Source organism: Pongo abelii, chromosome 2 (assembly GCF_028885655.2).
Source record: "Pongo abelii isolate AG06213 chromosome 2, NHGRI_mPonAbe1-v2.0_pri, whole genome shotgun sequence".
NCBI classification, from domain to species: Eukaryota; Metazoa; Chordata; class Mammalia; order Primates; family Hominidae; genus Pongo; species Pongo abelii.
In genome coordinates, this window is record NC_085928.1 from 103,978,326 (window position 1) to 103,999,658 (window position 21,333).

General features: G+C 53.6%; 1 protein-coding gene and 1 long non-coding RNA gene across 13 annotated transcripts in view; one reads left to right on the forward strand and one right to left on the reverse strand.

Moving 5' to 3' along the window:
• CACNA2D2 (calcium voltage-gated channel auxiliary subunit alpha2delta 2) overlaps positions 1–21,333 on the forward strand; it is a 140,672-nt gene that overhangs the window by 33,634 nt on the left and 85,705 nt on the right. Inside the window, exon 1 of one of the 12 annotated variants that reach the window (XM_054550696.2) lies at positions 15,711–17,766. The exons of 10 other annotated variants lie outside the window; for them this stretch is intronic. In XM_054550696.2, coding sequence (XP_054406671.1) covers positions 17,683–17,766 — 84 coding nt within the window. In that variant the 5' untranslated portion in view covers positions 15,711–17,682. Of the gene's footprint in view, positions 1–15,710; positions 17,767–21,333 lie in introns of those variants that run through there. One more of the 12 variants, XM_054550697.2, reaches the window with a different exon arrangement.
• Positions 9,590–13,395, reverse strand: LOC129058253 (uncharacterized). Its single transcript, XR_008523300.2, has 3 exons — positions 13,065–13,395; positions 11,653–11,896; positions 9,590–11,150 (listed from the first exon to the last, which is right to left on the reverse strand). It is a non-coding gene; the product is annotated as an uncharacterized LOC129058253 (long non-coding RNA).

Here is a 21,333-nt window from a genome sequence, read left to right on the forward strand (position 1 = left end):
TGGTGGGAGGTGGTGAAAGGATGAAGCAGACAGGAAGGGCAGGCACTGTGGGACCCGGGACATGTTGTCCTGCCTCTCTGAGCCTTGGTTCCCTCACCTGGGAAATGGGGATCCAAGCAGTACTGTCTCACGGGGTACGTGAAGATCTCAGGGGAGCAGGAGCAAGGAACGGCTGCAGACCTAGCCCTGCATAAGTGTGGGGTGCCTTTGTCCCACCCCCACCCCCACAACTGCTGTCAATTGCCTGCCCTTCCAGAGGTTGATCACAGTTTAGAAAAGTTCACATGCCCAAGGTGTGCTTTCTGCTTGATTCAGTCCAGGGGTTTAGAAACTGGTCCCTTCATCTCTGTTGATCATGACATCTTTTAGGGACATCTCGCTAAGAGAGGCACAAAGGTCACCAAGCTGCTGGGGCAGAGCCTGAAAAAATAGGGCCTGTGGACCAGGGAAGGGTAGGTGATTTCTTTGGCTAGAAATCCAGGGAGCTAGCTGCAGAGATGCTGTTGGGGAGGAGATGGGCAGAGACAAAAGGAAGGGCCCCTATACCCCTGAAGACTGTGAGTCAGTTTCTCCAATCAGTCAACAAGTTGACACCTTGTCTCTCAGGCCCCATGGGCTTAAAGAAGGGGATGGACAGCTGGGCATGGTGGCTCATGCCTGTAATCCCAGCACTTTGGGAGCCTGAGGCGGGCAGATCACTTGAGGCCAGGAGTTCCAGACCAGCCTGGCCAACATAGCAAAACCCTGTCTCTACTGAAAATAGAAAAACTTGCTAGGTATGGTGGTGCATGCCTGTAATCCCAGCTATTTGGGATGCTGAGGCAGGAAAATTGCTTGAACTTGGGAGGTGGAGGTTGCAGTGAGCCGAGATCACTCCACTGCACTCCACCCTGGGCAACAGAGTAAGATTCTGTCTCAAAAAAAAAAAAAAAAAGAGAAGGGGATGGAATGGAGTAGGGAGTCATACAAAGCCATCCAACTCTGCCAACTCTGACCTGTGCCTAGATGTTGGCGTTGGGAATGGGGAAGTTAGTGCATAAGAAAATAGAGTGGCTGAGGCCAGAGCTGAGGATCAGGGGTTCTTGAGGGTGGAATCTCTCAGGATCTCTGGAAGGTTCTCTGCCTGGGTTCTCTGTCCCTCAGTTTAAGAAAGAGACAATCTCAATGGCCATGAGCAGAACCTCCCTAGGCAGACAGCACTGCTCTGCTTGGAAGATTTTAGTCGCTAACACTTGGCTTTGCTGCAGGGCCCTTCCCTGAAGTGAGGGCCGCTCAATCCTTCCATCTTGGGGATCAGCAAGGTTTGTCTGTGAAACTTTCCTAAAGCCCTACACACACACACACACACACACACACACACACACACACACAATTCTGATGAACTTGCTGGTTCTCTTCAGAGGTCCCTAGGGAGGCTGGCCTGACAGCAGGACAGTGGGAGATCGGCTCGAACTCAGCCCTTGAATCTTGTTGAAGAGTAGCCAGGGTCTGCTGTCACCCCAACTGGCCTATGCACTCATCTCTGAAAAGGGACAGAGCTGCCATGTCCAGAGCCGGAGGCTGGTCTGGATGTTCGAGGGTGGGAGATGGGAGTTGGGGATGGAGGGCCGAATGGGTTTCATGCTCGGCCCCCCGGGGACAGTTGACCCAATCTGCATTCCTCCCCCATCCTTCACTCCCTTCCGTTGCTGGATCAGTGGCAGCCACGGGGACACTTGCCTCAGATTCATGGAGCCCCAAGCACTTAGCGGAGGCAGAGAAGTAATTGGTTCTGACAAACCACAGCCGGCCCCAGGGGCGGCAGGAGCAGCATTCCCCACAACCAGACAGGAGATGGAGGCTCAGCATGGCCTCTCTCCACCTTCTCTGAGTGTGGCTGCCCTCACCTTGTAAGCGGAGATTTTATGTTTGGAGAAAGTTACGGAGCCATAAACCTTTTCTTATATCTGTCTCCCAGCCTTGGGACCTGACAGTTCTGAACAGAGGCTGGCCTGCTCCATGGAGAGGGGGAGAGACTGAGGCAAGGGTTGGCTCCTGGGCAGACCCCCTCCTTGTCTATCTTTGGGTTCTCCTAAAGCAGGGAACCAAGTGACCGACCCTTGGAGCTTGAGGGCCTGACCTCAGTATGCAAGGGTGTGCAATCTGGATGGAGAGGCAGGCTATGCACACACGCAGGCGGGCAGGTGTGTACATATGCCTGTGGGGTACACATGTCCATAGGTGCCCACAAGGCTGACATGGAGGAGGTGCCCAGGTAGTAACTATTCAGTAGATGGAGAAGCAAAGCGGCAGGCCTCTGAGGACTGAAAAGGGACAGATCCGGGCTCTGACTGTCCCATTCGGCCTTGGGAACCATCCGCCCCCATGGAGAAACTGAGACTAGTGCATCAGGGTTGACTAAGCCTTGATGCCAGATGCCCTAGGAGATGCAGCAGGCATGGGGCATCTGCCAGGACTCAGCCCCACATACATGATCCCTGGATTGCTCTTTGTGAGGGTATGGAGGGCCCAGCAGCAGTGGAGAGGAGCTGGATGTGAGAGTGTGCTGGCTACCCAGATATTGGTCTGGGGCCAGGGAGGCTGGCCATTCCTAGAATGACTTGAAGGCTTGGCCCAGGTGTGCGGCACCAGGCCGGGGTAGCAAGGAGCCTTTCTCAGGCCTTTGGGTTTCCTCCTCTTCACTCTCACTAGACCACTCAGCTTCTTCAAGTCCACTTGCCACTCTCCTCACTCCCCCCACCCCCTTACAGGCCTCTTCCCAGGTTTAAACCCAGCCCACAGCTCCCCTCCTCCAGGAATCCCTCCAGATCAATGCTGAGGCCAGTGGTGTCTGATACTTGCTGCTGCCTTCAGCTTTTGCATCTTTCGGGTACAGACAGAAGATGGGGGTTGCCAGGAATCTCTGGCAGGCCCAATCCAGTGTTCCCATCAAATGGGGTATGGAGACCATGGCCAGAAGGGAGGGTCACGTCCAGGCTTTCCAGGAGTCCACCTGAGCGCAGGCGGTCAGAGTGGGAAGGCAGCTAGCCCTGGTGATTCTTGGTCCCGTGATCCACTGTAGACACAGTTCCTGACCTGCTGAGGCTCGTATGAGGTGGAACATGGGCTGATCACGGTGCATGAGAGATGTGTGATGCTGCATGGGGAATGTGAGCACACATGCCTGCACATGGAGAAGAGAACAAGTGAACCCCTGTGTGTCAGTGCTGTAAGTAACATGTGAGCGTTTGTGTGTCCATAGATGGGAGTGGTCATAGAAGGTGAGCATGTGCATGTGTGTGTGCACAAATGTGCAGTTCTGAGTGCTGCCTGTGGAGGTGTGAGCAGGCACACATTAGGGTAGGGTGGGACTGTGAGGAGGCAAGTGTGGAATGCTCTGTCACCCAAGCAGGCGAGAACTGCTTAGCTGATTAATTAGCAAAGCTGAGAAATCTCAATTGTGGGTGAGGAACACACACACACACACATGCGCACACACATACACACACACTTCCCCCATGGATGGTGAGCATCCCCCCAGTCACTCTGCCTGACACTGCTCAGCAGCCCTGCGTGGAGGCAGGCTGCCAGGTGGTTGGGGGTGCATCCTGGGGTGGGGCTGGACCAAACATCCATACTGTGGAGATCACAGGCCTTGTGCAAGGCAGTTCTCATCCCTAATCCAGTGCTCACAGAGGCTGGTGGTGAGGCCACCTAGGACCTTGTCCCCATTTCACAGATGAGAGAGCTGTGGTTGGTAAGGAGCAAGGAGCCAGAGCCTCATTTCCAGGTCCCGGGCCTCCTGGGGAGTGGGGGCATCCTCCAGAGTTTGCAGGCATGGTCAGGTGATTGATTCTCCAGTACACTTGGATCCACTGAAGAGTTACCTTCCAAAGGCAGGGGGACCTGTCTTGGTTCCTTTGGGCTTAGAGAAGAGCTAGTGTCCACCAGGGAGCTTTCTACAGTACAAGACAAACCACTCCCACTTACAACCCCTAGATGCTTGTCACAATCCAGTTTCCTCTGCATGTCTTGCAGGCAGGCCAGGGAGGCCTCATCCTCTAGAAGCCTTCTTAACACCTTCCTTCACCTGACCCTAGAAAGTGAGGGTCCCCAATGCTCCTCACCTCCCATAGCCCTGTACGCCTCCCCATCAGCATGAATCGCTGTGATTGCAGCTGCCCGTTTCATGTTCGTCATTTGGGCACAGTTCCTGGGACACTGATGGGATCTGTTGAACTTGTACCTGAGTCTTAGAGTCTGGGTTTGATGCTGACTGCTGGCAGGCAGGCCTGCTGCCCCTCAAAGACCCCTGGCCCTGCCACTGCACTGCATCATCATGCAGGGAGACCCGGAAGCTGGGTCAAGTGGCAGCCACTTGCCTCTTGATCAGGTGCTGACAGAGGAGCCTTCATTATGCTCCATCTACCAGTGTGGAATAAATTGGTGTGCAGTTAATTTATTCCTTTTAAAGAGGGACTTTCACACCGGGGAAAACTTTTAAAAAGAACATTTATATAAAAAGCAATTACCATGCCAGTAATTTGTATGTATTCTATCTACCCCTTCTATCGCTACCTTTGTGTTCCAACGTGGCCACCTCCCGGGTAGCTGCAGCCTGGCACCCAGCCTCCCGACTACAGCATGCCGCCTGCTGGAGTGGCCTCCTCCTCCGGGAAGGATCAGAATGCAGGGCCTAGGCCCAACAGGGGTATGGACTCCAGGAGTACAGCTGGGTGGATTTATGTTCAGAACAGGTGCTTTGGAAATTTCCTCCCGTGTGCATCTCTGTCCTGAGGTTGCTCCAGCACCAGTCCCAGGGCTGGCACATCCTTTCTGGGCCCTTCTTGGCAGCAGCCAAGCACTTAAAGGCACCTGCTTCCCAGCAGCCTCGCAGCCCAGTTCACTAGAGGAGGAGGCAGTGGTGTGGGAGCAGGTATTTTCCCTCCGAGGAGCCACTAACGGGCACCCTGCTTCCCCAGCCATTATTGCTCTCACACTCGATGCATTATGTAAATTGTCTCCGTTGCTAAGTGGTAGAGGAGCCACTCAGGGGAAACGAGGGAGCAGGTCTGGAGCCTTCTGGGGGGAAAGCAGGAGACTAGGCCCTGAAAACTCATCCTCTGCATCAAGAAGGGTCTGGCCGCCTCTCCTCTTAGACTAGGACCCCTGAGGCTGGCATACTGTCTCCCCCTCAGACCACAGCTTTTATGTGGGCTGTGGCTTCACCCCCACACCAGACAGGGGTTCCCAGGAAGCTGGATAGGTTCCCTCATTGAACAGGGCCACCAGATTGAGGCTTTGCTTCCCACTCAAACCAGTTCCTGGGGTAGGACACATGCCCCTCTGTTGCCCAGGAAGGTCTGCTTCTCCCACCTGCATGACTTTCAGCAGCAGCTGGGCACTAAGGCCCTCCAGGAATGTGCACACTCACTCACAGCCTTAGATACCCTTGGCAGACTAGAGAAGGTCATGTCTAGTCCCAAGCTAGTTGACCTGCCTCCTCCACAGATCCTGTTGTGCCCAAATAATCTTGGGCCACTTCTGAAGTGAGTACCCAGTGAACGTGGGATATAGAAAGGTGAATATTTGGGGCAACCCCACATCCTGGGGTGCCAGCAGGTTCTTGGGTCGCTGGGGGGGCTTCAGTCTCAATGAGCCATGGCCTGGGCCTGGTCAAGGCCTGGGTGATGGAGGGAGTTCTCCCAGGGTACTCACCTGGCCTGCTGTCCTGCCTTTTGAGGAGCTCCCATGCTCCCTCTGCATGATCTGCAGAGGCAACCGAGCCCTCCCAGGGGGTCTGGATTCAGCATCTCCCCTTCTGAGGAGCCAGGTGCGCTGGGCTTCATCCAAACTGTGTTGGACTCCTCTCAGCTGAGCTTGCCCTTGGCATGAGGTCTGCAGTGCAGGCTCAAATGAGGGTCCTCCCTCCCTGGGACTCAAGGGCTCTCTCACGCCCAGCCCTCGTTCTCCCCCTGGGACAGGATGTCTGTCCCATACAAGGAGGCCACTGGGTTGAGGGCTTGCTTGTTTGTGCATTTCCTGAAAGTTACACAAAGAGTTGGGGATTCCAGGGAGGGTGTGAGAGGTGGCAAAGACATTTGCAGCCCACTCAGCCCCATTTCTCAGACAGCCCTCCTCTAACTCCTGTCCCTTCCCAGGCAGGGCTGTCTGTGGGTCAGGGTGAAATGGCACAGCTTTAAACAGAGGTGTGTACAAAGACAGTGGTTCCGTGGCTGCATAGACTCTGGGGGAGACCAGCCTGAACAACATGGCAAAACCTGTCCTACAAAACATACAAAAATCAGCTGGGCGTCATGGGGTGCACCTGTGGTCCCAGCCACTGGGGAGGCTGAGGTGGAAGGATTGCGTGAGCCTGGGAGGTCGAGATTGCAATGACCTGTGATCGTGCCTCTGCACGCCAGCCTGAGTGACAGAATGAGACCTTGTCTCAAAAAAAATAAAAGGGGAAATTTGGAGCTTCTTCCTTACCACCTGGCACTGTCCCCTAGGATGGATGGCATTATCTCTCAGACCCCTGTGGCTGCTGTCCCTCAACTTGCTTTGTGATTATTGCCAACTTTTGGGAGTGTTGTGGTGGGACCCCTGACCAGGGATCACCAATACCAATTCAGTGTTTCAGTCTAAGGAGCCTGGTCTATGTATTCAGTTGATCAGGGAATTGAAATCTCAAACTGTCTTCACTGCAATAAGAGTAAACAGAAGTAGTGATGTCGCCTGCTGCCCTTTGACGGCCACTGTCCTGAGGCCAGAGGCTGGAGTCAAAGCAGTCAGTCCTCTGTCCCTGACTCCTTTGCCTACGTTCTTCTCTCTCTATCCTTCTATCCTTCCCCTCCCAGCCTCCCTGTCTCTTTTTTTTTCTTTTTCTTATATTTCTAGATGGATTTTTAAATTTAGGGTTTTCAAATTAGCATTACACAGGCACCTGGTGTAAAGTCATAGTTTTACCAGGCGAGTTGTGTTAGGAGCACAGCAGCCCCCTCCTCTCCATTTCCAGCTCCCCAGAGGCTGTCACTTTCTAATCTCTGAGCTCCATATCTCTAAATGACATACTTATGTTGCTACTTCTTGATTGTTCAGTTTTAGGCATTATCCGTGGGCATCCTGCTGTGGGAGAGGAGGGCTTTGCGCCCCTCCCCCAGCCCATCCCTCGCCCTTTTGTGCATAACATGATATGGTGAGGCTCACTGTTGACATTGCCCTGACCCAGCAAATGCTATTCAGAACTGTGCCTTGCAGAACACTTTTGGGTACAATTTTTTAGTTGTTTCCTACCAGTAAAAACTGTCTCAATTTTGTTAGTTTTATTATTATTATTATTATTATTATTATTTTGAGACAGTCTTGCTCTGCCACCCAGGCTGGAGTGCAGTGGCACCATCTTGGCTCACTGCAACCTCCACCTCCCTGGTTCAAGCAATTCTCCTGCCTCAGCCCCCTGGTAGCTGGGATTACAGGCACGTACCACCACACCTGCCTCGTTTTTGTATTTTTAGTAGAGATGAGGTTTTGCCATGTTGGCCAGGCTGGTCTCAAACTCCTGACTTCAAGTGATCCACCTCCCCTGCCTTGGCCTCCCAAAGTGCTGGAATTAACAGATGTGAGCCACTGCACCCAGCTATTGTTAGTTTATTTGCTTAGTCTTCTGTGAACCTTTACTCACTCTGCCCCCAACTCCCCGCCACTTTATCTGACCTGGCTCTCATACACCTGGGCTTCTGTTAAATTAAATTCACCTTCCAAGAAAGTCCTGCCCAGAGCCTCCCACCTTGCTCCAGGGAAGACTGGCTGCTCTCCCAGCCTGCGGCACCGATGTGTCCTGGGATTTCCTTTCCCCCTCTTGGGGTTGGAGTCCCCTCTTTCATGGATCCCATGGCCTCTTCCTTAGATTTCTCTCTCATTTTGGTGTAGAGAACATTTTTCCTTTCCTTCCTTCCTTTCTTTCTTTTTTTTTTTTTTTTGAGACTCCCCAGGCTGGAGTGCAGTGGCATGATCTCGGCTCACCGCAACCTCTGCCTCCCAGATTCAAGCGATTTTCCTGCCTCAGCCTCCTGAGTAGCTGGAATTACAGATCTGCGCCGCCACACGCAGCTCATTTTTGTATTTTTAGTAGAGATGAGGTTTCACCATGTTGGCCAGGCTAGTCTTAAGGCTTAAGGCTAGTCTTAAACTCCTGACCTCAAATGATCCACCTACCTGCCTCAGCCTCCCAAAGTGCTGGGATTACAGGCATGAGCCACCATGCCCAGCTGAGAACATTTTCAGTTGGCTTCCTGAGGACAGGTACAGGGGAGCCAGACTTTGGAGACTGTCATGTCTCAGAAAGCCTTCCTTCTCCCCCACACTCAACAGAGATTTCAGGTGGGTTGGAAGTCCGGGGGGAAACTATTTGCCTTAGATTTTCTAAGGCAGCACTCCATTCCTTCCAGCTTCTTAAGTTGCTATGGAGAGGTCCCCAGTCATTCAGATTCCCGATCCATTGTACATGACCTGGTTTTTATCAGAAACTTGTAAATTTTCTCCCTTTGCCCAGTGTTCAGACATTCCACACTGACCTACCTTTGTGCGGCTTTTCATTTCTTACCACTCAGTGCACACTTTCAAACTACTTGTGTCCCTCAGTTGGGGGATGTTTTCTTGAATGGTTTCTTTGACTATTTCCTCCCTTCTCATTTTTCTGTTCTTTCTAGAAACCTTAACTCAGGCCCTGTTCTTTTTTATTTTTCTTTTCTCTGCAATATTCCATCTCTGTGTCTTTCTGTGAGAAAATCTTCTCATCAAATTTTACATTTAACCATTGCATTTTAAATTTCCAGGATGTCTTTTGGAACTTTGTTGTTGTTGTTGTTGTTGTTGTTGTTGTTGTTGTTGAGATGGGAGTCTCGCTCTGTCACCCAGGTTGGAGTGCAGTGGCGTGATCTCGGCTCACTGCAAGCTCCGCCTTCCAGGTTCACACCATTCTCCTGCCTCAGCCTCCCGAGTAGCTGGGACTACAGGTGCCTGCCACCACGCCCGGCTAATTTTTTATATTTGTAGTAGAGACAGGGTTTCACCATGTTAGCCAGGATGGTCTCAATCTCCTGACCTTGTGATCCACCTGCCTCGGCCTCCCAAAGTGCTGGGATTAGAGGCGTGAGCCACCACACCCAGCCGGACCTTTTTAAGAATAATATCTTGTTCTTGTTTCATTCTTGCCACAGTGTCTGTTAGTTGTCTGAGGACAGTATAGCTTTATAGATCAAAAAAAAACTTCTTATTTTGAAATAATTTTGTATTTACAGGTAAAACAAAAAAAGAATAATTTTAGATTTACAGAGAAGATGCAAAAATAGTACAGAAATTCCCTGTTTGTCCAGTTTCCTCTAAGTTATCGTCTTGCATAACCGTGGTATAAATATCAAAACTAAGACATCAACATTGGCACAATATTGTAAACCAAAGTGAAGACCTTATTTGGATTTTACCAGTTTTTGCACTAATGTCGTTTTTTGGTTCCAGGATCAAATCCAAGGAACCACTTTGCATTTAGTTGTCATGTCTCCCTAGTCTCCTTTTTTTTTTTTAACTTTAAAAAACAGGCTTAATTCACTTTTCATGTATTTATGTATTTATTTATTTATTTCGTATTTAAAAACTCCATGTTGTAGCCACAGTTGGAACCTGCAGGGGTGTCGGGGGTTGACTCCGGATCAGGTGAGACAGACAGGACGGGATAGTCCGGGACAGCTCCTGGTGCTGAAGAGGATGGAGGGTGGAAGCAGTGTCTGTGGGCCAGGGGATCTCTGGTGGAAGCAGGCTGCAGGGTGAGAAGGCAGAACCCCCAGGAACCAGTGGAATGGTTGGGAAGCACTGCCTGCCTCTCATATTCCTTCCTCAGATGTCTGCTGACCCCTCCCCAGGAGACAGCCAGTGAGCTGGTAGGGTGCAGCAGTGAGCAGTTCCCAGTTACCTGGGGTCAGAGGGCATGGGCTTCTCCCCTGGACTCACTCACATCCCGGGGTCCTGGTACAGGTGTACCATCAGGTTCATGTTCCTGGCTGGAGTTCTGAGGGGCTCGAAGTTTTTCTGAGTTCACACCTAGGTCCCTTGGCTCCAGGTGCTGGAGGCCTTGGGGCCCTGCTGGGAGATAGTTTTTAGACTGATGGGCTTCAGAGACCCAGATCATCTTCCTGTGTGACACCCCGTAGTGCCAAGGGCTGAAGAGTTGGGGAGCAGGGCACCATGGGGTGGGAGGAGTGCCCTGGGCTGATGCATCCCCACCATGAGTCAGGTGAGAGAGTTGGGAAGACCCTGTTCCCAGGCCCAGAGCATTTAAAGAGAGAAAATGGACCCATCTGTGCTTCATCTATGGACAGCAATGACACCCCAGCCTTGTGACTGTGGCCTGAGTGAGGGGGGCAACTGCCTCTACTCCCCGTGGCCCAGGCAGAAGCACCAGGCCCCACAATCTCCTCAGGGTGACCCCGACCTTTCCCTGCCACCCATGTGTATACCTGGGCTCCCTTTTATCAAATATTCTCCTGCTAATCTCATCTCCCTGTGTGACTGCCCTGTAATTAGCTCACTTTGCAAAATATGATGTCTGTCATAGTTCCCCCTCCATGTGTTTCTTTTCCCAGGAAAGGGTAAAGAGGGAATGGGATGAAGAAAGATTTCTGGATGTGGCGCCACCTCACAGGTCAGCTCTGGCCGTGTGCCCTGCACACAGGGCCCCACATACACTAACACATGCCCCAGCTCAGCTCCAGAGCCTGGAGAGTCGATGGAGGTTGGTGGGCTGGGCCAGAAACCCGGGGAAGGGATGGCACAGGCATGACTGAGCAGGTTCCCCAGAGAAGGTTCTCCCGGTCTTCTAGCTGGGGTTTCAGGACCTAGCCTTTGGGGTTCCCCAGCATTAACCCATTGCTGCTAGAAGTGAGCCTGCCAGGGCCTGGTTAGTCAATCACCATAGTCTGTCTGCTCCAGCCTCCAAAATGTTGTTCCTAGTGCCTCCTGCACATTTCCTTTGTTCCTGTGGGTTTTGCCGTTTTGAATAGTCCTTAACTGTCGTGTCAGGGAGTTTGGGGAAAGTTTGCCAGGCACCATTGCTTTCACTTCTCTTGCAGCAGCTGAGTCCTTACTGTTAGGTTAAGTGAAATCTACGCTGGGCCCTGGACAGTGAATTGATGAACAGGAGGTTCTTTGGCTAAGTGGGTAGGCAAGCCCGGGCTGGTCTCTTACCACCCTCTCACTACCCCTGACCCACCACATGAGCCCAGAGACTCCCTGTCTACTGCCTGGGACTCCAGGGAACACGGTTTGAGAACTGCTGCCCTGTACATGGGAGTGTGTTGGGCACAGGGCTTGGCTTGGAGTTAGCAGCAGGGAGTCTCTGGGATTGGCGGAAGGTGCAGAGAGGCAGCTCAGCTAGCCTCACAGGGACACTTTAGCAGCCTGGTTCTCTCCCCGTGGCCAGGTGCCCCTCGTCCCAAGTCTCAGTTCCCCATCTGCGCAGTGGGAAGCCCTGGTAGGCCTGGCTTACGCAGCCAGCAACGGGGAAGGGCTTTGCTGATAAAGCAAGTTCTGCCTTGGCTGACAGCGGGCCAGCTATTCCCTGGATGGTTCCCTGACCCAGCACCTTCCCTGTGCTCATAATCTAGCAGGTAGGGTTACCTGGGGCACTCATGGCTTGGGGAGGGCATTACCCTGAACCTGGCAGGTGGCTGAGGCTCATCCCTTTGGGGCAGCTCCCAAAGACTTCGCTGGTTCTGAGTGAGTCAGGGCAGGTCTCTGAGCCTCCCCAAGGCCATACCCTTACCCTCATTAGTCTGTCCACTTGGGCTGCCTTCCTCAGTCCCCATCATCACCTATTGAGATTGAGCTTCTTCTCCTGAAGCTGAGGGAGTAGGAGGGTGGACTGTGAGAACAATCAGACAAAAAGAAGAACCTCAGAAATCAGGTGACCTGGGTCTTGTTTCTTCATCTATAAAAGGTGGAGGGAAGTCTCTGCACTCAGCATCATTGCTACAAGTGATGAAACCGAGCCTCAGGTGTGTTGAGGCGGTGGCAGAGGTACGTGGGGTTGTTGGGGCAAGAGCTGGACCTGGGACCAAAGGCTGGAGCAAGAGGCAAGGACTGGACCTGGAGACACAGCTGGACCAGAGCACCTGGGGCCAGGGATGGACTGCGGAGCCAAGGCAGAGGTTTCCAGGAGCTGCGGGGAGACATTGGCCCCTGAGAGAGGGTGAGCAGGGTGTAGCACCTTCTAGACAGTTTTTGAAAAACTCAGAGCCCAGGTTATGGAGTGATACTTTGCAGGTAGCTGCTGGTTACAAGGAACGATATTTAGCAGGAAAGGAAGCCTCAGTTCCAACTTCCCTGATGGCATTTCGAGAGACTGTGTGAGCTGGACCACCTGCCAGAGCCTAGTCTGTCGTTTTTGTTTGTTTGCTTCTGTTTGTTTGTTTTTGAGACAGAGACTTACTCTGTCGCCCAGGCTGGAGTTCAGTGGTGCAATTTCGGCTCACTGCAACCTCCGCCTCCCAAGTTCAAGCAATTTTCATGCCTCTGCCTCCCGAGTAGCTGGGATTACAGGCGCGTGCCACCATGCCCGGCTAGTTTTTGTATTTTTAGTAGAGACAGGGTTTCACCATGTTGGCCAGGCTAGTCTCAAACTCTGGCCTCAAGTGATCTGCCCGCCTCGGCCTCCCAAAGTGCTGGGATTAGAGGCATGAGCCTCCACACCTGGCTCCAGTTTATCATTTTATCTGGGGGCTTCATTCCACTAGTGAACTCTAAACAGACAGTACTGTCCTTGGGGGAGCCACAAGGAGTGTCATGAAGGGCGTGAAACTGGGATCAGAATCTGGGTCCTCATCTGCTCTGCCTCCTCTGACCTTTCCGGGGGTGGCCTCATATGCATGACCTTCCCTTCCCTGTCTGAGTTTTCTCTTGTAAAACCAGGCAGTGGGACAGGACACTATCCGTGTTCCTAGTTCAGGCAGTTAGGCACGGAAGGAGGGCAGGTAGACAGATGCTGAGAAGTAGGACTGAGTGAGAAAGGGCAGAGTGTGTGAGGGGCAGACCTGGGAGGGCAGCAGGGTTCCTGGTGGGTCCTAAGCAGGGATCCCTGGGAGCAGCGGTTGTTCTGACTGCCTTGGCCAATCTCTCGGAAAATTGAGGCCCAGAGAAGGTTGGGACAGACTCTCAGCCACACAGCAAGCTTGAGCCAGAACACAGGATCCAGACCCTATCCCAGGCCAGTGAGTGAAAATTGTGAAGTCACAATGTTGGTCTGGCTGCAGTGGGCAAGACACATCTGTATTATAGACCCACTCAGCTGTGAATGGAGCTGACTCCATCCTTGAAATGTGTGAGCCTCTCCCCTCCCCCACTCTACCAGCCCTTGCCTCTTCTTGCCCTGGGCAGCTTTTGTGTCTTAGGAGCCAACCATAACTCAGGCTAGGTGCTAATTAAAAGCTACCTACCTCCTTTCTGCAGAGGCTGAGCCCCTCCATTTGCACACAGCCCTTGTCTACCATTGCTAGCCTCAGGCAAATGACTCCACTTCTCTATGCCTCAGTTTCTTCATCTGTAAAGCAGGGCTAACATTTCCTGTCTTGCCTCCCTTCTGGGGTGTCACAAGGTTTAAAGGACACATGCTGTGTATATGTAGGACTGCAGACATGAGGAGTCCTGGACGATGGGCAATAGCTGCCCTCCTCAGAGGCTGTGGGGCACTATCCTGGGATGGGTAGAAGTTGACAATGCGTAGCTGGGGACAGCTTGGATGGATGGGGCAGAACGAGGAGAGGAATGGGGGGAGCATGTGGGCCCAAGTGTCTGTTTTGCTGATTGCTCCTTTTGCTTTCAAGGAGATTAAACTATTTTTAGTCTGTGCTACTGCTGGTGAGACGCCGGAGGAAGCCTTTCCATCGCCGAGATCTTCTGGAAGCTGCCAAGTGTGGTCTTCAGCTCGATTCTGGGAGCCTCCCAGAGCAGGCGGGAGGGGTGTCACCATCTGGGGGCTGTGGGGACAGGCTGGTGTGTGCTTGCTCCCTGAGGTCCTTGTTGCGCTGGCCTCCTTGAGCCGTGTGGCCCTGGCCTGCAGAGAACAGTAATCTGATGCACCCGATGTTTGTAACGCTGTGTTTAAAAAAAGTAATTTATTTTCTAATTATTCCTTGTCTTGCATAACCGTGCATCGCCAAAGTGTCGCTATTTAAAATATTTATGTCTCCACGCCACAGGAGCAGCTCTGGAACATGGAGGGAGAAGAAATAAAAGTCCGCGTGCCGGTCGCAGGCATATTACTTTGACTGGTCCTGGCGGCTTTGACGTCTCCCTGTAAATACATTTATTTTTCATTAGGACGTTTCTGAGCTCGTGGCCCCGGGAGAGCGGAGTGATTATGCCGCTCATCTGTGAGAGCTGCAATAGAGAGGTGCTCAATGAGTGAGCGCCACCAAATGCCTCCCGTGCTTGTCTGCATGGGCGAGGGTCCGAGTGTGTGTGTGCAGGGGGTGTACAGTGCTCAGCTGCATGTATACCAGGAGAGCATGTGGCCAGGGACTTTGGACCTTTGGTGTGATGGGGAAACCAAGGCCCAGAGAGGGCCTGCTTTGGAGTGGAATCAGCCTCACTGGCAGTGGCAGTGAGCAGCAGGCTTGTGACCTGTTCTACCCCTAGGGCAGAAGCCTTTCTTTTCAGCTGGGAAGACTTTTGGGATTGGACGCCTGGAAATGCTGGGTGGCTTCAAGAGGGGCGCCATCCAGATCCTGAAGCAGAGGGCCTACCAGTGCAGCAGGCAGTGTTCCCAGCACACAGGGCAGGACGAGAGCTGACCCTTCCCCTTCTCTGCCTCTCCATAGGCTGTGGGCTTGAGCCATGCTGCAGAGGCTGGCCCAGGCAGTGCCCCTCCTCCAGCCACCCTGTGGAGCAGGGACTGGACTTGGCTCCTCCTTCACTAACAGGCTCTTTTCCAATCAAAAAAAAATTTTTTTTTAGCTCACCGAGTATAAGAGAGAGTTTTATGCTGAATTTTAAAATACCTTATTTTTTCCAGTCTCTAAACTGCTAATCTCCCGGGCTGAGGGATTCTGGGACAAAGGCAGGGCCTCGAAGTGGAAATCTGTAAAATTAGCTTCAGCGGTATTAGTGTTTGCAGTTGGAGATTGAAAAATTGCTTTCCCAGGGCCTGATTGGAGGCTCCGCTCCCTCAGGGGAGAGGCAAGGACTAGGCAGAGATGCTGGAGGCCAGGTTGGGGGTGGCTGGGGGGCTGTTGTGGGAGCCCCTCCAGGGGCCTGTGAGTGGGCCAGGGAGGGTGCGCGTCCTCTGCCCGAGTCTCCCCCATCAACGCCCAGCTTCTCTGGCACTCTCTGTACACAGCGGGTGCCAAGCAAATGCTGTGGAGTCCGGCTGGGTCCCTTCCCCTTCTTATCCTGAGACCTCCTGGACTCGATTCCTAGCCCCCTCCCCAGTGCTCAGACACAAGAGGGAGGGGGAGGCTTCCGGAGCCTGGCTGAGGGGCAGCTCTGGTGCCTGTGGGTGCGCCTGTGTGGCCCATCAGGCCTCTTGTGTGCTTGATTGCCTCTGATTGGCTGCAGCTGAATTCAGCAAAAGCTATTATTTGCCCTTGATGAGCCAATCAGATGGCCTCATTGGCCATTCAGAGCAGGCACCGGAACCCGGGTTGGGGGAGGGAGATGGGGCTCCGCGAGGCGGGGGCAGGGCAGAACAGATGCAGGACCCGGGCCTGGTCGTGTCCACCATGACCTTCACACAGATCACACCTCCCTTCCCTGACCTACCCCTCCAAACTGGGGCTCCCCTCCACATTAGCCTACCTCCCAGCTGTGGCCCTCACCATTCCCTCTTCCTGCAGTGCTTTGCCTTGCACATCTACCTGTCTGAAGCCCTCAAGACCTCCTCCATGGAGTCCATTCCCGTCTGGCCAAGCTCCCAGAGCCTTTACCTGCCCCTCTCTCTTCCTTTGCCAGGAGTTACAGACGTCATGAGGATGGTGGTCAGGAAGATTCAGACAGATGGGGTGCAAATTCTGAGCAGCCCCTTCCCAGTTCTAGGACGCTGGGGCCAGTTGCCCTCTAGAGTTTCTTTATCTGTAATGGAGAAGGGCCTAATAATCACACCTCCTTGAAAGGGGCGAGGCCTGAGTGCAGGGATCCGGGGTGTGAAGGACAGGGCTGGGGGCCCGGAAGTCTAGCCGCCCCCGTGACAGGGTCTTCTTGAACTTCTGTAGGTTGGTCCAGGATTTGGCACTGGTGGGTGCACATGGCCTGGACCGTCCAAAATCGCTCTGTCCTATTCAGGGGACATTTGGATGCGCAGGGACCAAAGCAGGTGACCTGCTGTAGGCTGTGCAGTGTATGTGCACTACAGATGGAGAGGCTGCTAGGACTTGGGAGGTGGCACAGATGAGCTCACCAGGGGGTTTAGGGAAGGCTCCCTGGAGGAAGCAGGGAGCTGAGGGGTGAGCATTTCTGGGGAAGCATGGACAAAGGCCAAGCAGTGGGAACGACTCTGGCAGGCAGCGGGGAAGAGAGGAGAGGCTGGTGTTAGGGTCTCAGTGATGTGGAGATGGGCTCATGGACTCGTTCTGGACCCAGTGAGAGAACTGAGCCTTCTCTCTGAGGTCATATTCCTGGGAAAAGACTCTGAGATTCTAAGATTTGCACACAGGAGGCCTCTGCATCATCTTCAGACAAAGAGGAAATCCTAGCTTTTAGCAGGGATAAGGGGCCACTTCTGCAGGCTCAGAGAGTTTAGTGGGGATCAAGGTTCTTGAGTGCAGTGATTCGGATGTTCCCATCCTACAACGCAGGGCTCCACTCCTTTGCTGTCGGTCTTGGCCTGGCCTTGGTGTAACCAGCCTGCTGAGATTGAAACTATAACCCCCTGGGGATCTTTGACTCTTGCGATAAAGTCCTGTGCTTTTCTGCCTCTGGCTGCAGATGAGAATCATCTTATATCCTGCCAAGGGGGCTTCTCATGTTCACATTTCACCTTAAATTTGTTTTGAATCTTACTCAGTCTTTCCTTGTCTTTCTCCAAAGCATTGATAGCCCCCAGCCACAGCCATCCCATTCCATAGTTCTTATAATTACACTTCCCTGAGCCTGTCTGACACCTGAGATATTGCACCCATTCACAGGTATCCCAAGCTGGTTCACAATGAGCAGTTACATCCATCACATGTCAGGATTGTCAGGGCTCCCCCTGCCTCCATGGAGAGGTTCTCATTGTCAGCACAACAATGCCCACTTTAGGGTTGGCCTTCTGGGACCACTTCTGGCACCAGCTCCGATAGGGTCCATTCCCTGGAGTCAGACTCTGAGATGGAGGTCATGTGCAGGTGTTTACTGGAGAGTACTCTTGGGAACCACACCTGTGAGGGGTGAAGGACGCAGGGTTGGGCAGCAGGAGAAGTTGGGCTGTGAGGCATTCTCAAGCCTGAGCCAATTCCACAGACAGCCCTGGAGGTGGGCTGGCCCATCAGAGCTGTCCCCGTTGAGGCCAAGGGACCAGGCCTCTGTACGCCCCCACTCCACCTCTGTGACCACAGGCAGTGGGGCCACATCTGCTCGGGGCACAGCCTGGGGAGGGACTCGGGGGAGAGGAGTCAGCAGGCAACACCCTTGGCAGTGAGGGGATGAGGGCCTCGTGCCGAAGGGGGAATCTGGGTGATGCAGCCCAGCATCCACATCGTGAGACCTGTGCAGCTTGGACCCAGGTTCTGGTTGTGCCTCTTGCCAGCGCTGAGGCCTCGGGTGAGTCACAAGAACTCTCTGAGCCCAGTATCCCACCTGCAAAATGGACCATTGCCACACCTCCACCTCCTGGGGTTGGTTAGGAGTGGGATCTGAGGTGGGCTCTGAGACACAGTGTGAGCTTGAAGGGTGCACGTGTGGGACATGGCCAGGTTCCAGTCACCATCCAGGTGGGAACTAGGGGGCCTCTCAGCAGGCTCCCCATCCTCTCACTGGACAGGCCTCTGGCAGCCAGGTTTGAGGAAATGGGAGACATGGGCTAAGTCTGTACCATCGATAAAACCCATGGAAGTTGTCCAAGCGCTTGGTCAAGGGCCAGGGATGAAAATAGTGGAGGGGCATGCAGAGGATATCTGCTCAGCCTGCTCAGTGGGTTAATTAGCATGGATGGAGGCAGGCTGGGTTAAGGGGGCTGAACTCCAGGATGACTGGTAGTGTTTGTTCAACAAAGTGACATCAGGCAGCCTGGGGAGGGGCCTTAAAACAGCCCCTGGGCCATGCGTGGTGACTCATGCCTGTAATCCCAGCACTTTGGGAGGCCGAGGTGGGCAGATCACCTGAGGTCAGGAGTTCAAGACCAGCCTGGCCAATATGGTGAAACTCCATCTTTACTAAAAATACAAAAAATTAGCTGGGCATGATGGCGCACACCTGTAATCCCAGCTATTCGGGAGGCTGAGGCAGGGGAATCGCTTGAACCCAGGGGGCAGAGGTTGCAGTGAGCCGAGATCGTGCCATTGCACTCCAGCCTGGGCAGCAAAAGTGAAACTCCATCTCAAAAAAAAACAGCCCCTCGTGGGAGGGATAAAAGTGATGATGGCAGAGGCAGGGTGGCTGTCCATGGAGGGGGCACTAAGGGCCATTGGGGTGGATGAGGAGCCCCTACAGAGGTCATGGACTGGTCACTTTTGAGGCCTCTGTAGGCACGGTGGTTTTGTACACACCATAAGTGAGTCCTCATTTCCAAGGGCCCCATGTAGGCGGGGAGACAGCTCAGAGGCAGGTCCCATGTCCAGGACTGGCACAGGGTCAGAGCCCCTGGGTCTTGTTGGCTAAGGACACCCGTGACATCGGCAGTGTGGCTGGTGCGGTGGGGCATGACGTCGGCGGGCGTCTTGCGGGTGTGACTGTGGGCAGGGAGGGGAGGCCTGCAGACGGGAAGGGAAGGCTCTGAGTCAGGCATGCGCGCAGCAGGCCTGCCTTTTACAAACGATCATCAGCCTCAGTGTTCCAACAGCCTCTTTCACTTTGTAAAAGCCTTTTCTTTGGAAAAATAAAAGAAGATTGGAGGCAAGTACAATATTTGGCTGTGGTGGCTGCTAATTTGGCGCTGAATGTCACCTCCGCCTTTCTCTTCTCTGATGCCAAGTGCTCCTTTCCTGGCTCTGGTGGGCGAGAGCAGGGTGATGGGGGTGCAGGGCGGGCTCCGGAGCCTCTTAAGATTCGAGATTCATTTCCTTAAACACACATTGTCTCACTCCAATTTCACGTCCGAGCAGTTCTGGCAAGGAATTAGCAGCCCCTGGGAGAGTGGCGGGTTCTGTTTACACGGGGCGGGGGCGGGGTGGGGGAGGCGGTGCACGGGTAGGGGGTAGGGGGGGTTTGGGGCCCATTTGCACAGGGAGCCCACACAGGAACTGGGTCAGGGACTGCCTCGCCTGACCAGAGGGCCCTCAAGGGGAGCCAGGCCGATCCGCTGTCAAAAGAATGTGTGAATCCTGCCCCATTTTAGATGTCCTGTGTGCATGGAAGGTGGGGCTGTATAGTGATTTTGGGGGCAAATCAAGAATATTGGGCTTTCAGGTTGGCCTAAGTCTCCACTGAGAGGACTGGTTGAGACCTGGGGACCACCTTTAGCTTGCCCCCTTCTGTGGCATGGGGCTCACAAACTCTGGAGGCTGCAGTTTGCTTTGAGTCAGGCTCCATGGACCCCTCCCCACATGGAGCCTCACCTCCCACTATGTCCTCTCCACAGCCCTTGTGAGCTTGGGAGGTGACAGTCCTGTCACTGTGTGGGAGAAGCAGCTCCACTTCATGGGTGAAGCCCCCAGAACCCAGCCCTAGGTCTCTCTCCTACCTACTCAGTTCCTAGGGCCCGGGCTGAATGCCTGTGTCTTTGATGGGGAGTGTGGTGGGCAGTCCTGGGAGTACAGGCTCCCCCTGCCCCAGGCCACCTTCTCTTCATGGCCTCAAGGTCATTCTGAGTGTGGTGTGGCGGAGGCGTCACAGGGCCACGCTTTAAGCCCCTCCTTAATGGTGTCCTTTCAGGCTGACACTATTTTCATCCCTGGCCTTGATTTGGGCCTTCTTGGCTGGGCTTGTTTTTGTATGGCTTCTGAGGCTGGGTCTGCCCTTTTATGCCCTTTCTGCCTTCCCCATGCCCAAAATCCACAGTCACCCCCTAGTCCCAACCCCTACCCCTGAGGAATCTCAGCAGGGCTGCGCACCCATGGAGGTGGCGTCAGGGTTGAGCCTAAGGAGTGCTATGGAGGTTGGCCCATCCCCCAGCTCTCCTGGGCGACTGCTCATTTGTCACCTCCTAGAGGGGAGACCTGCTAATTTGTCAGCCCATTAGCTGGGCACGAGCAGCATATGGACCCGATTCCTGCTGCCCTCTTCCTGCCCACCTCTGATAGCATCATCGGGGCTCATGGTGAGGTCCTAGGTCCAGGGTTGGATCACAGGGGTGGGGGGCTGCCATCTTGCTCCGAGGCTGAGCCCCTCAATGAGGCAGCCGAGGGTTTGTCCCTCTCTTGGCTTCAACAAATCTACCTTAGGAGTTCAGTGATGAAGCCTCTCTAAGCCACTGGCTAAGAAGGGCCCTGCTTTTAGGAAACTGGGCTTTATTTTTAGCGTTCAGAGAAAGATAATTTTTTCTCGCCCACCATCAGCAGGAAGATCAGTCGTTTTCGTGATGTTTCCAGATCCTCTTGTCTGTGGGATGGGAGTGGGCAGAAAGGATCCCTTGCCTGAGGGCTTCGTTGCGGCTCTCCCCCACATGCAGGAGGGAATCTGTGCCCTCAGACTGTCTCTGTTTCAGCCTGCGCCATCAATGGGGTGTTCTCAGGGTCTGTGGGGGTAGTGGCTAGAAGCGGGCACCAGCACAGTATGGGTGGCCTGGCTCTAGGGATGTGACCAGTGCAGGGTTCTAGTCCCTCTGAAATGGTGGGCAGAAGGGCAGGGACTGGTCTGCTTGAGGGTACCCTGGGCCTGTGTACACACACAGATGTTCCCTGAGACCTACTGTGTGCTGTACTTGAGCACAGGAGCTCGGGGCTGAGCTCAGGAACACATGCACCCTACTTTGTTCATTGCGAGCCTTCCCCCAACATGCGCCATAAACCTGGACATATAGACACCAGGATGCATATGTGCTTCGACACACAGGCACCAGGCTATGTGAGTACCTGGAGACATACACTGGGTCATGTGCTTGGGCCTGAGTTGCCCATGGGAGCACCATCACCCTTCCCACGTGCATACCAGTGAACATTCCTGCATACATGTACAGATATACTCAGGCACACACTGGCTTCTGCATCATCTGGGTTTACAGCAGGAGATAAA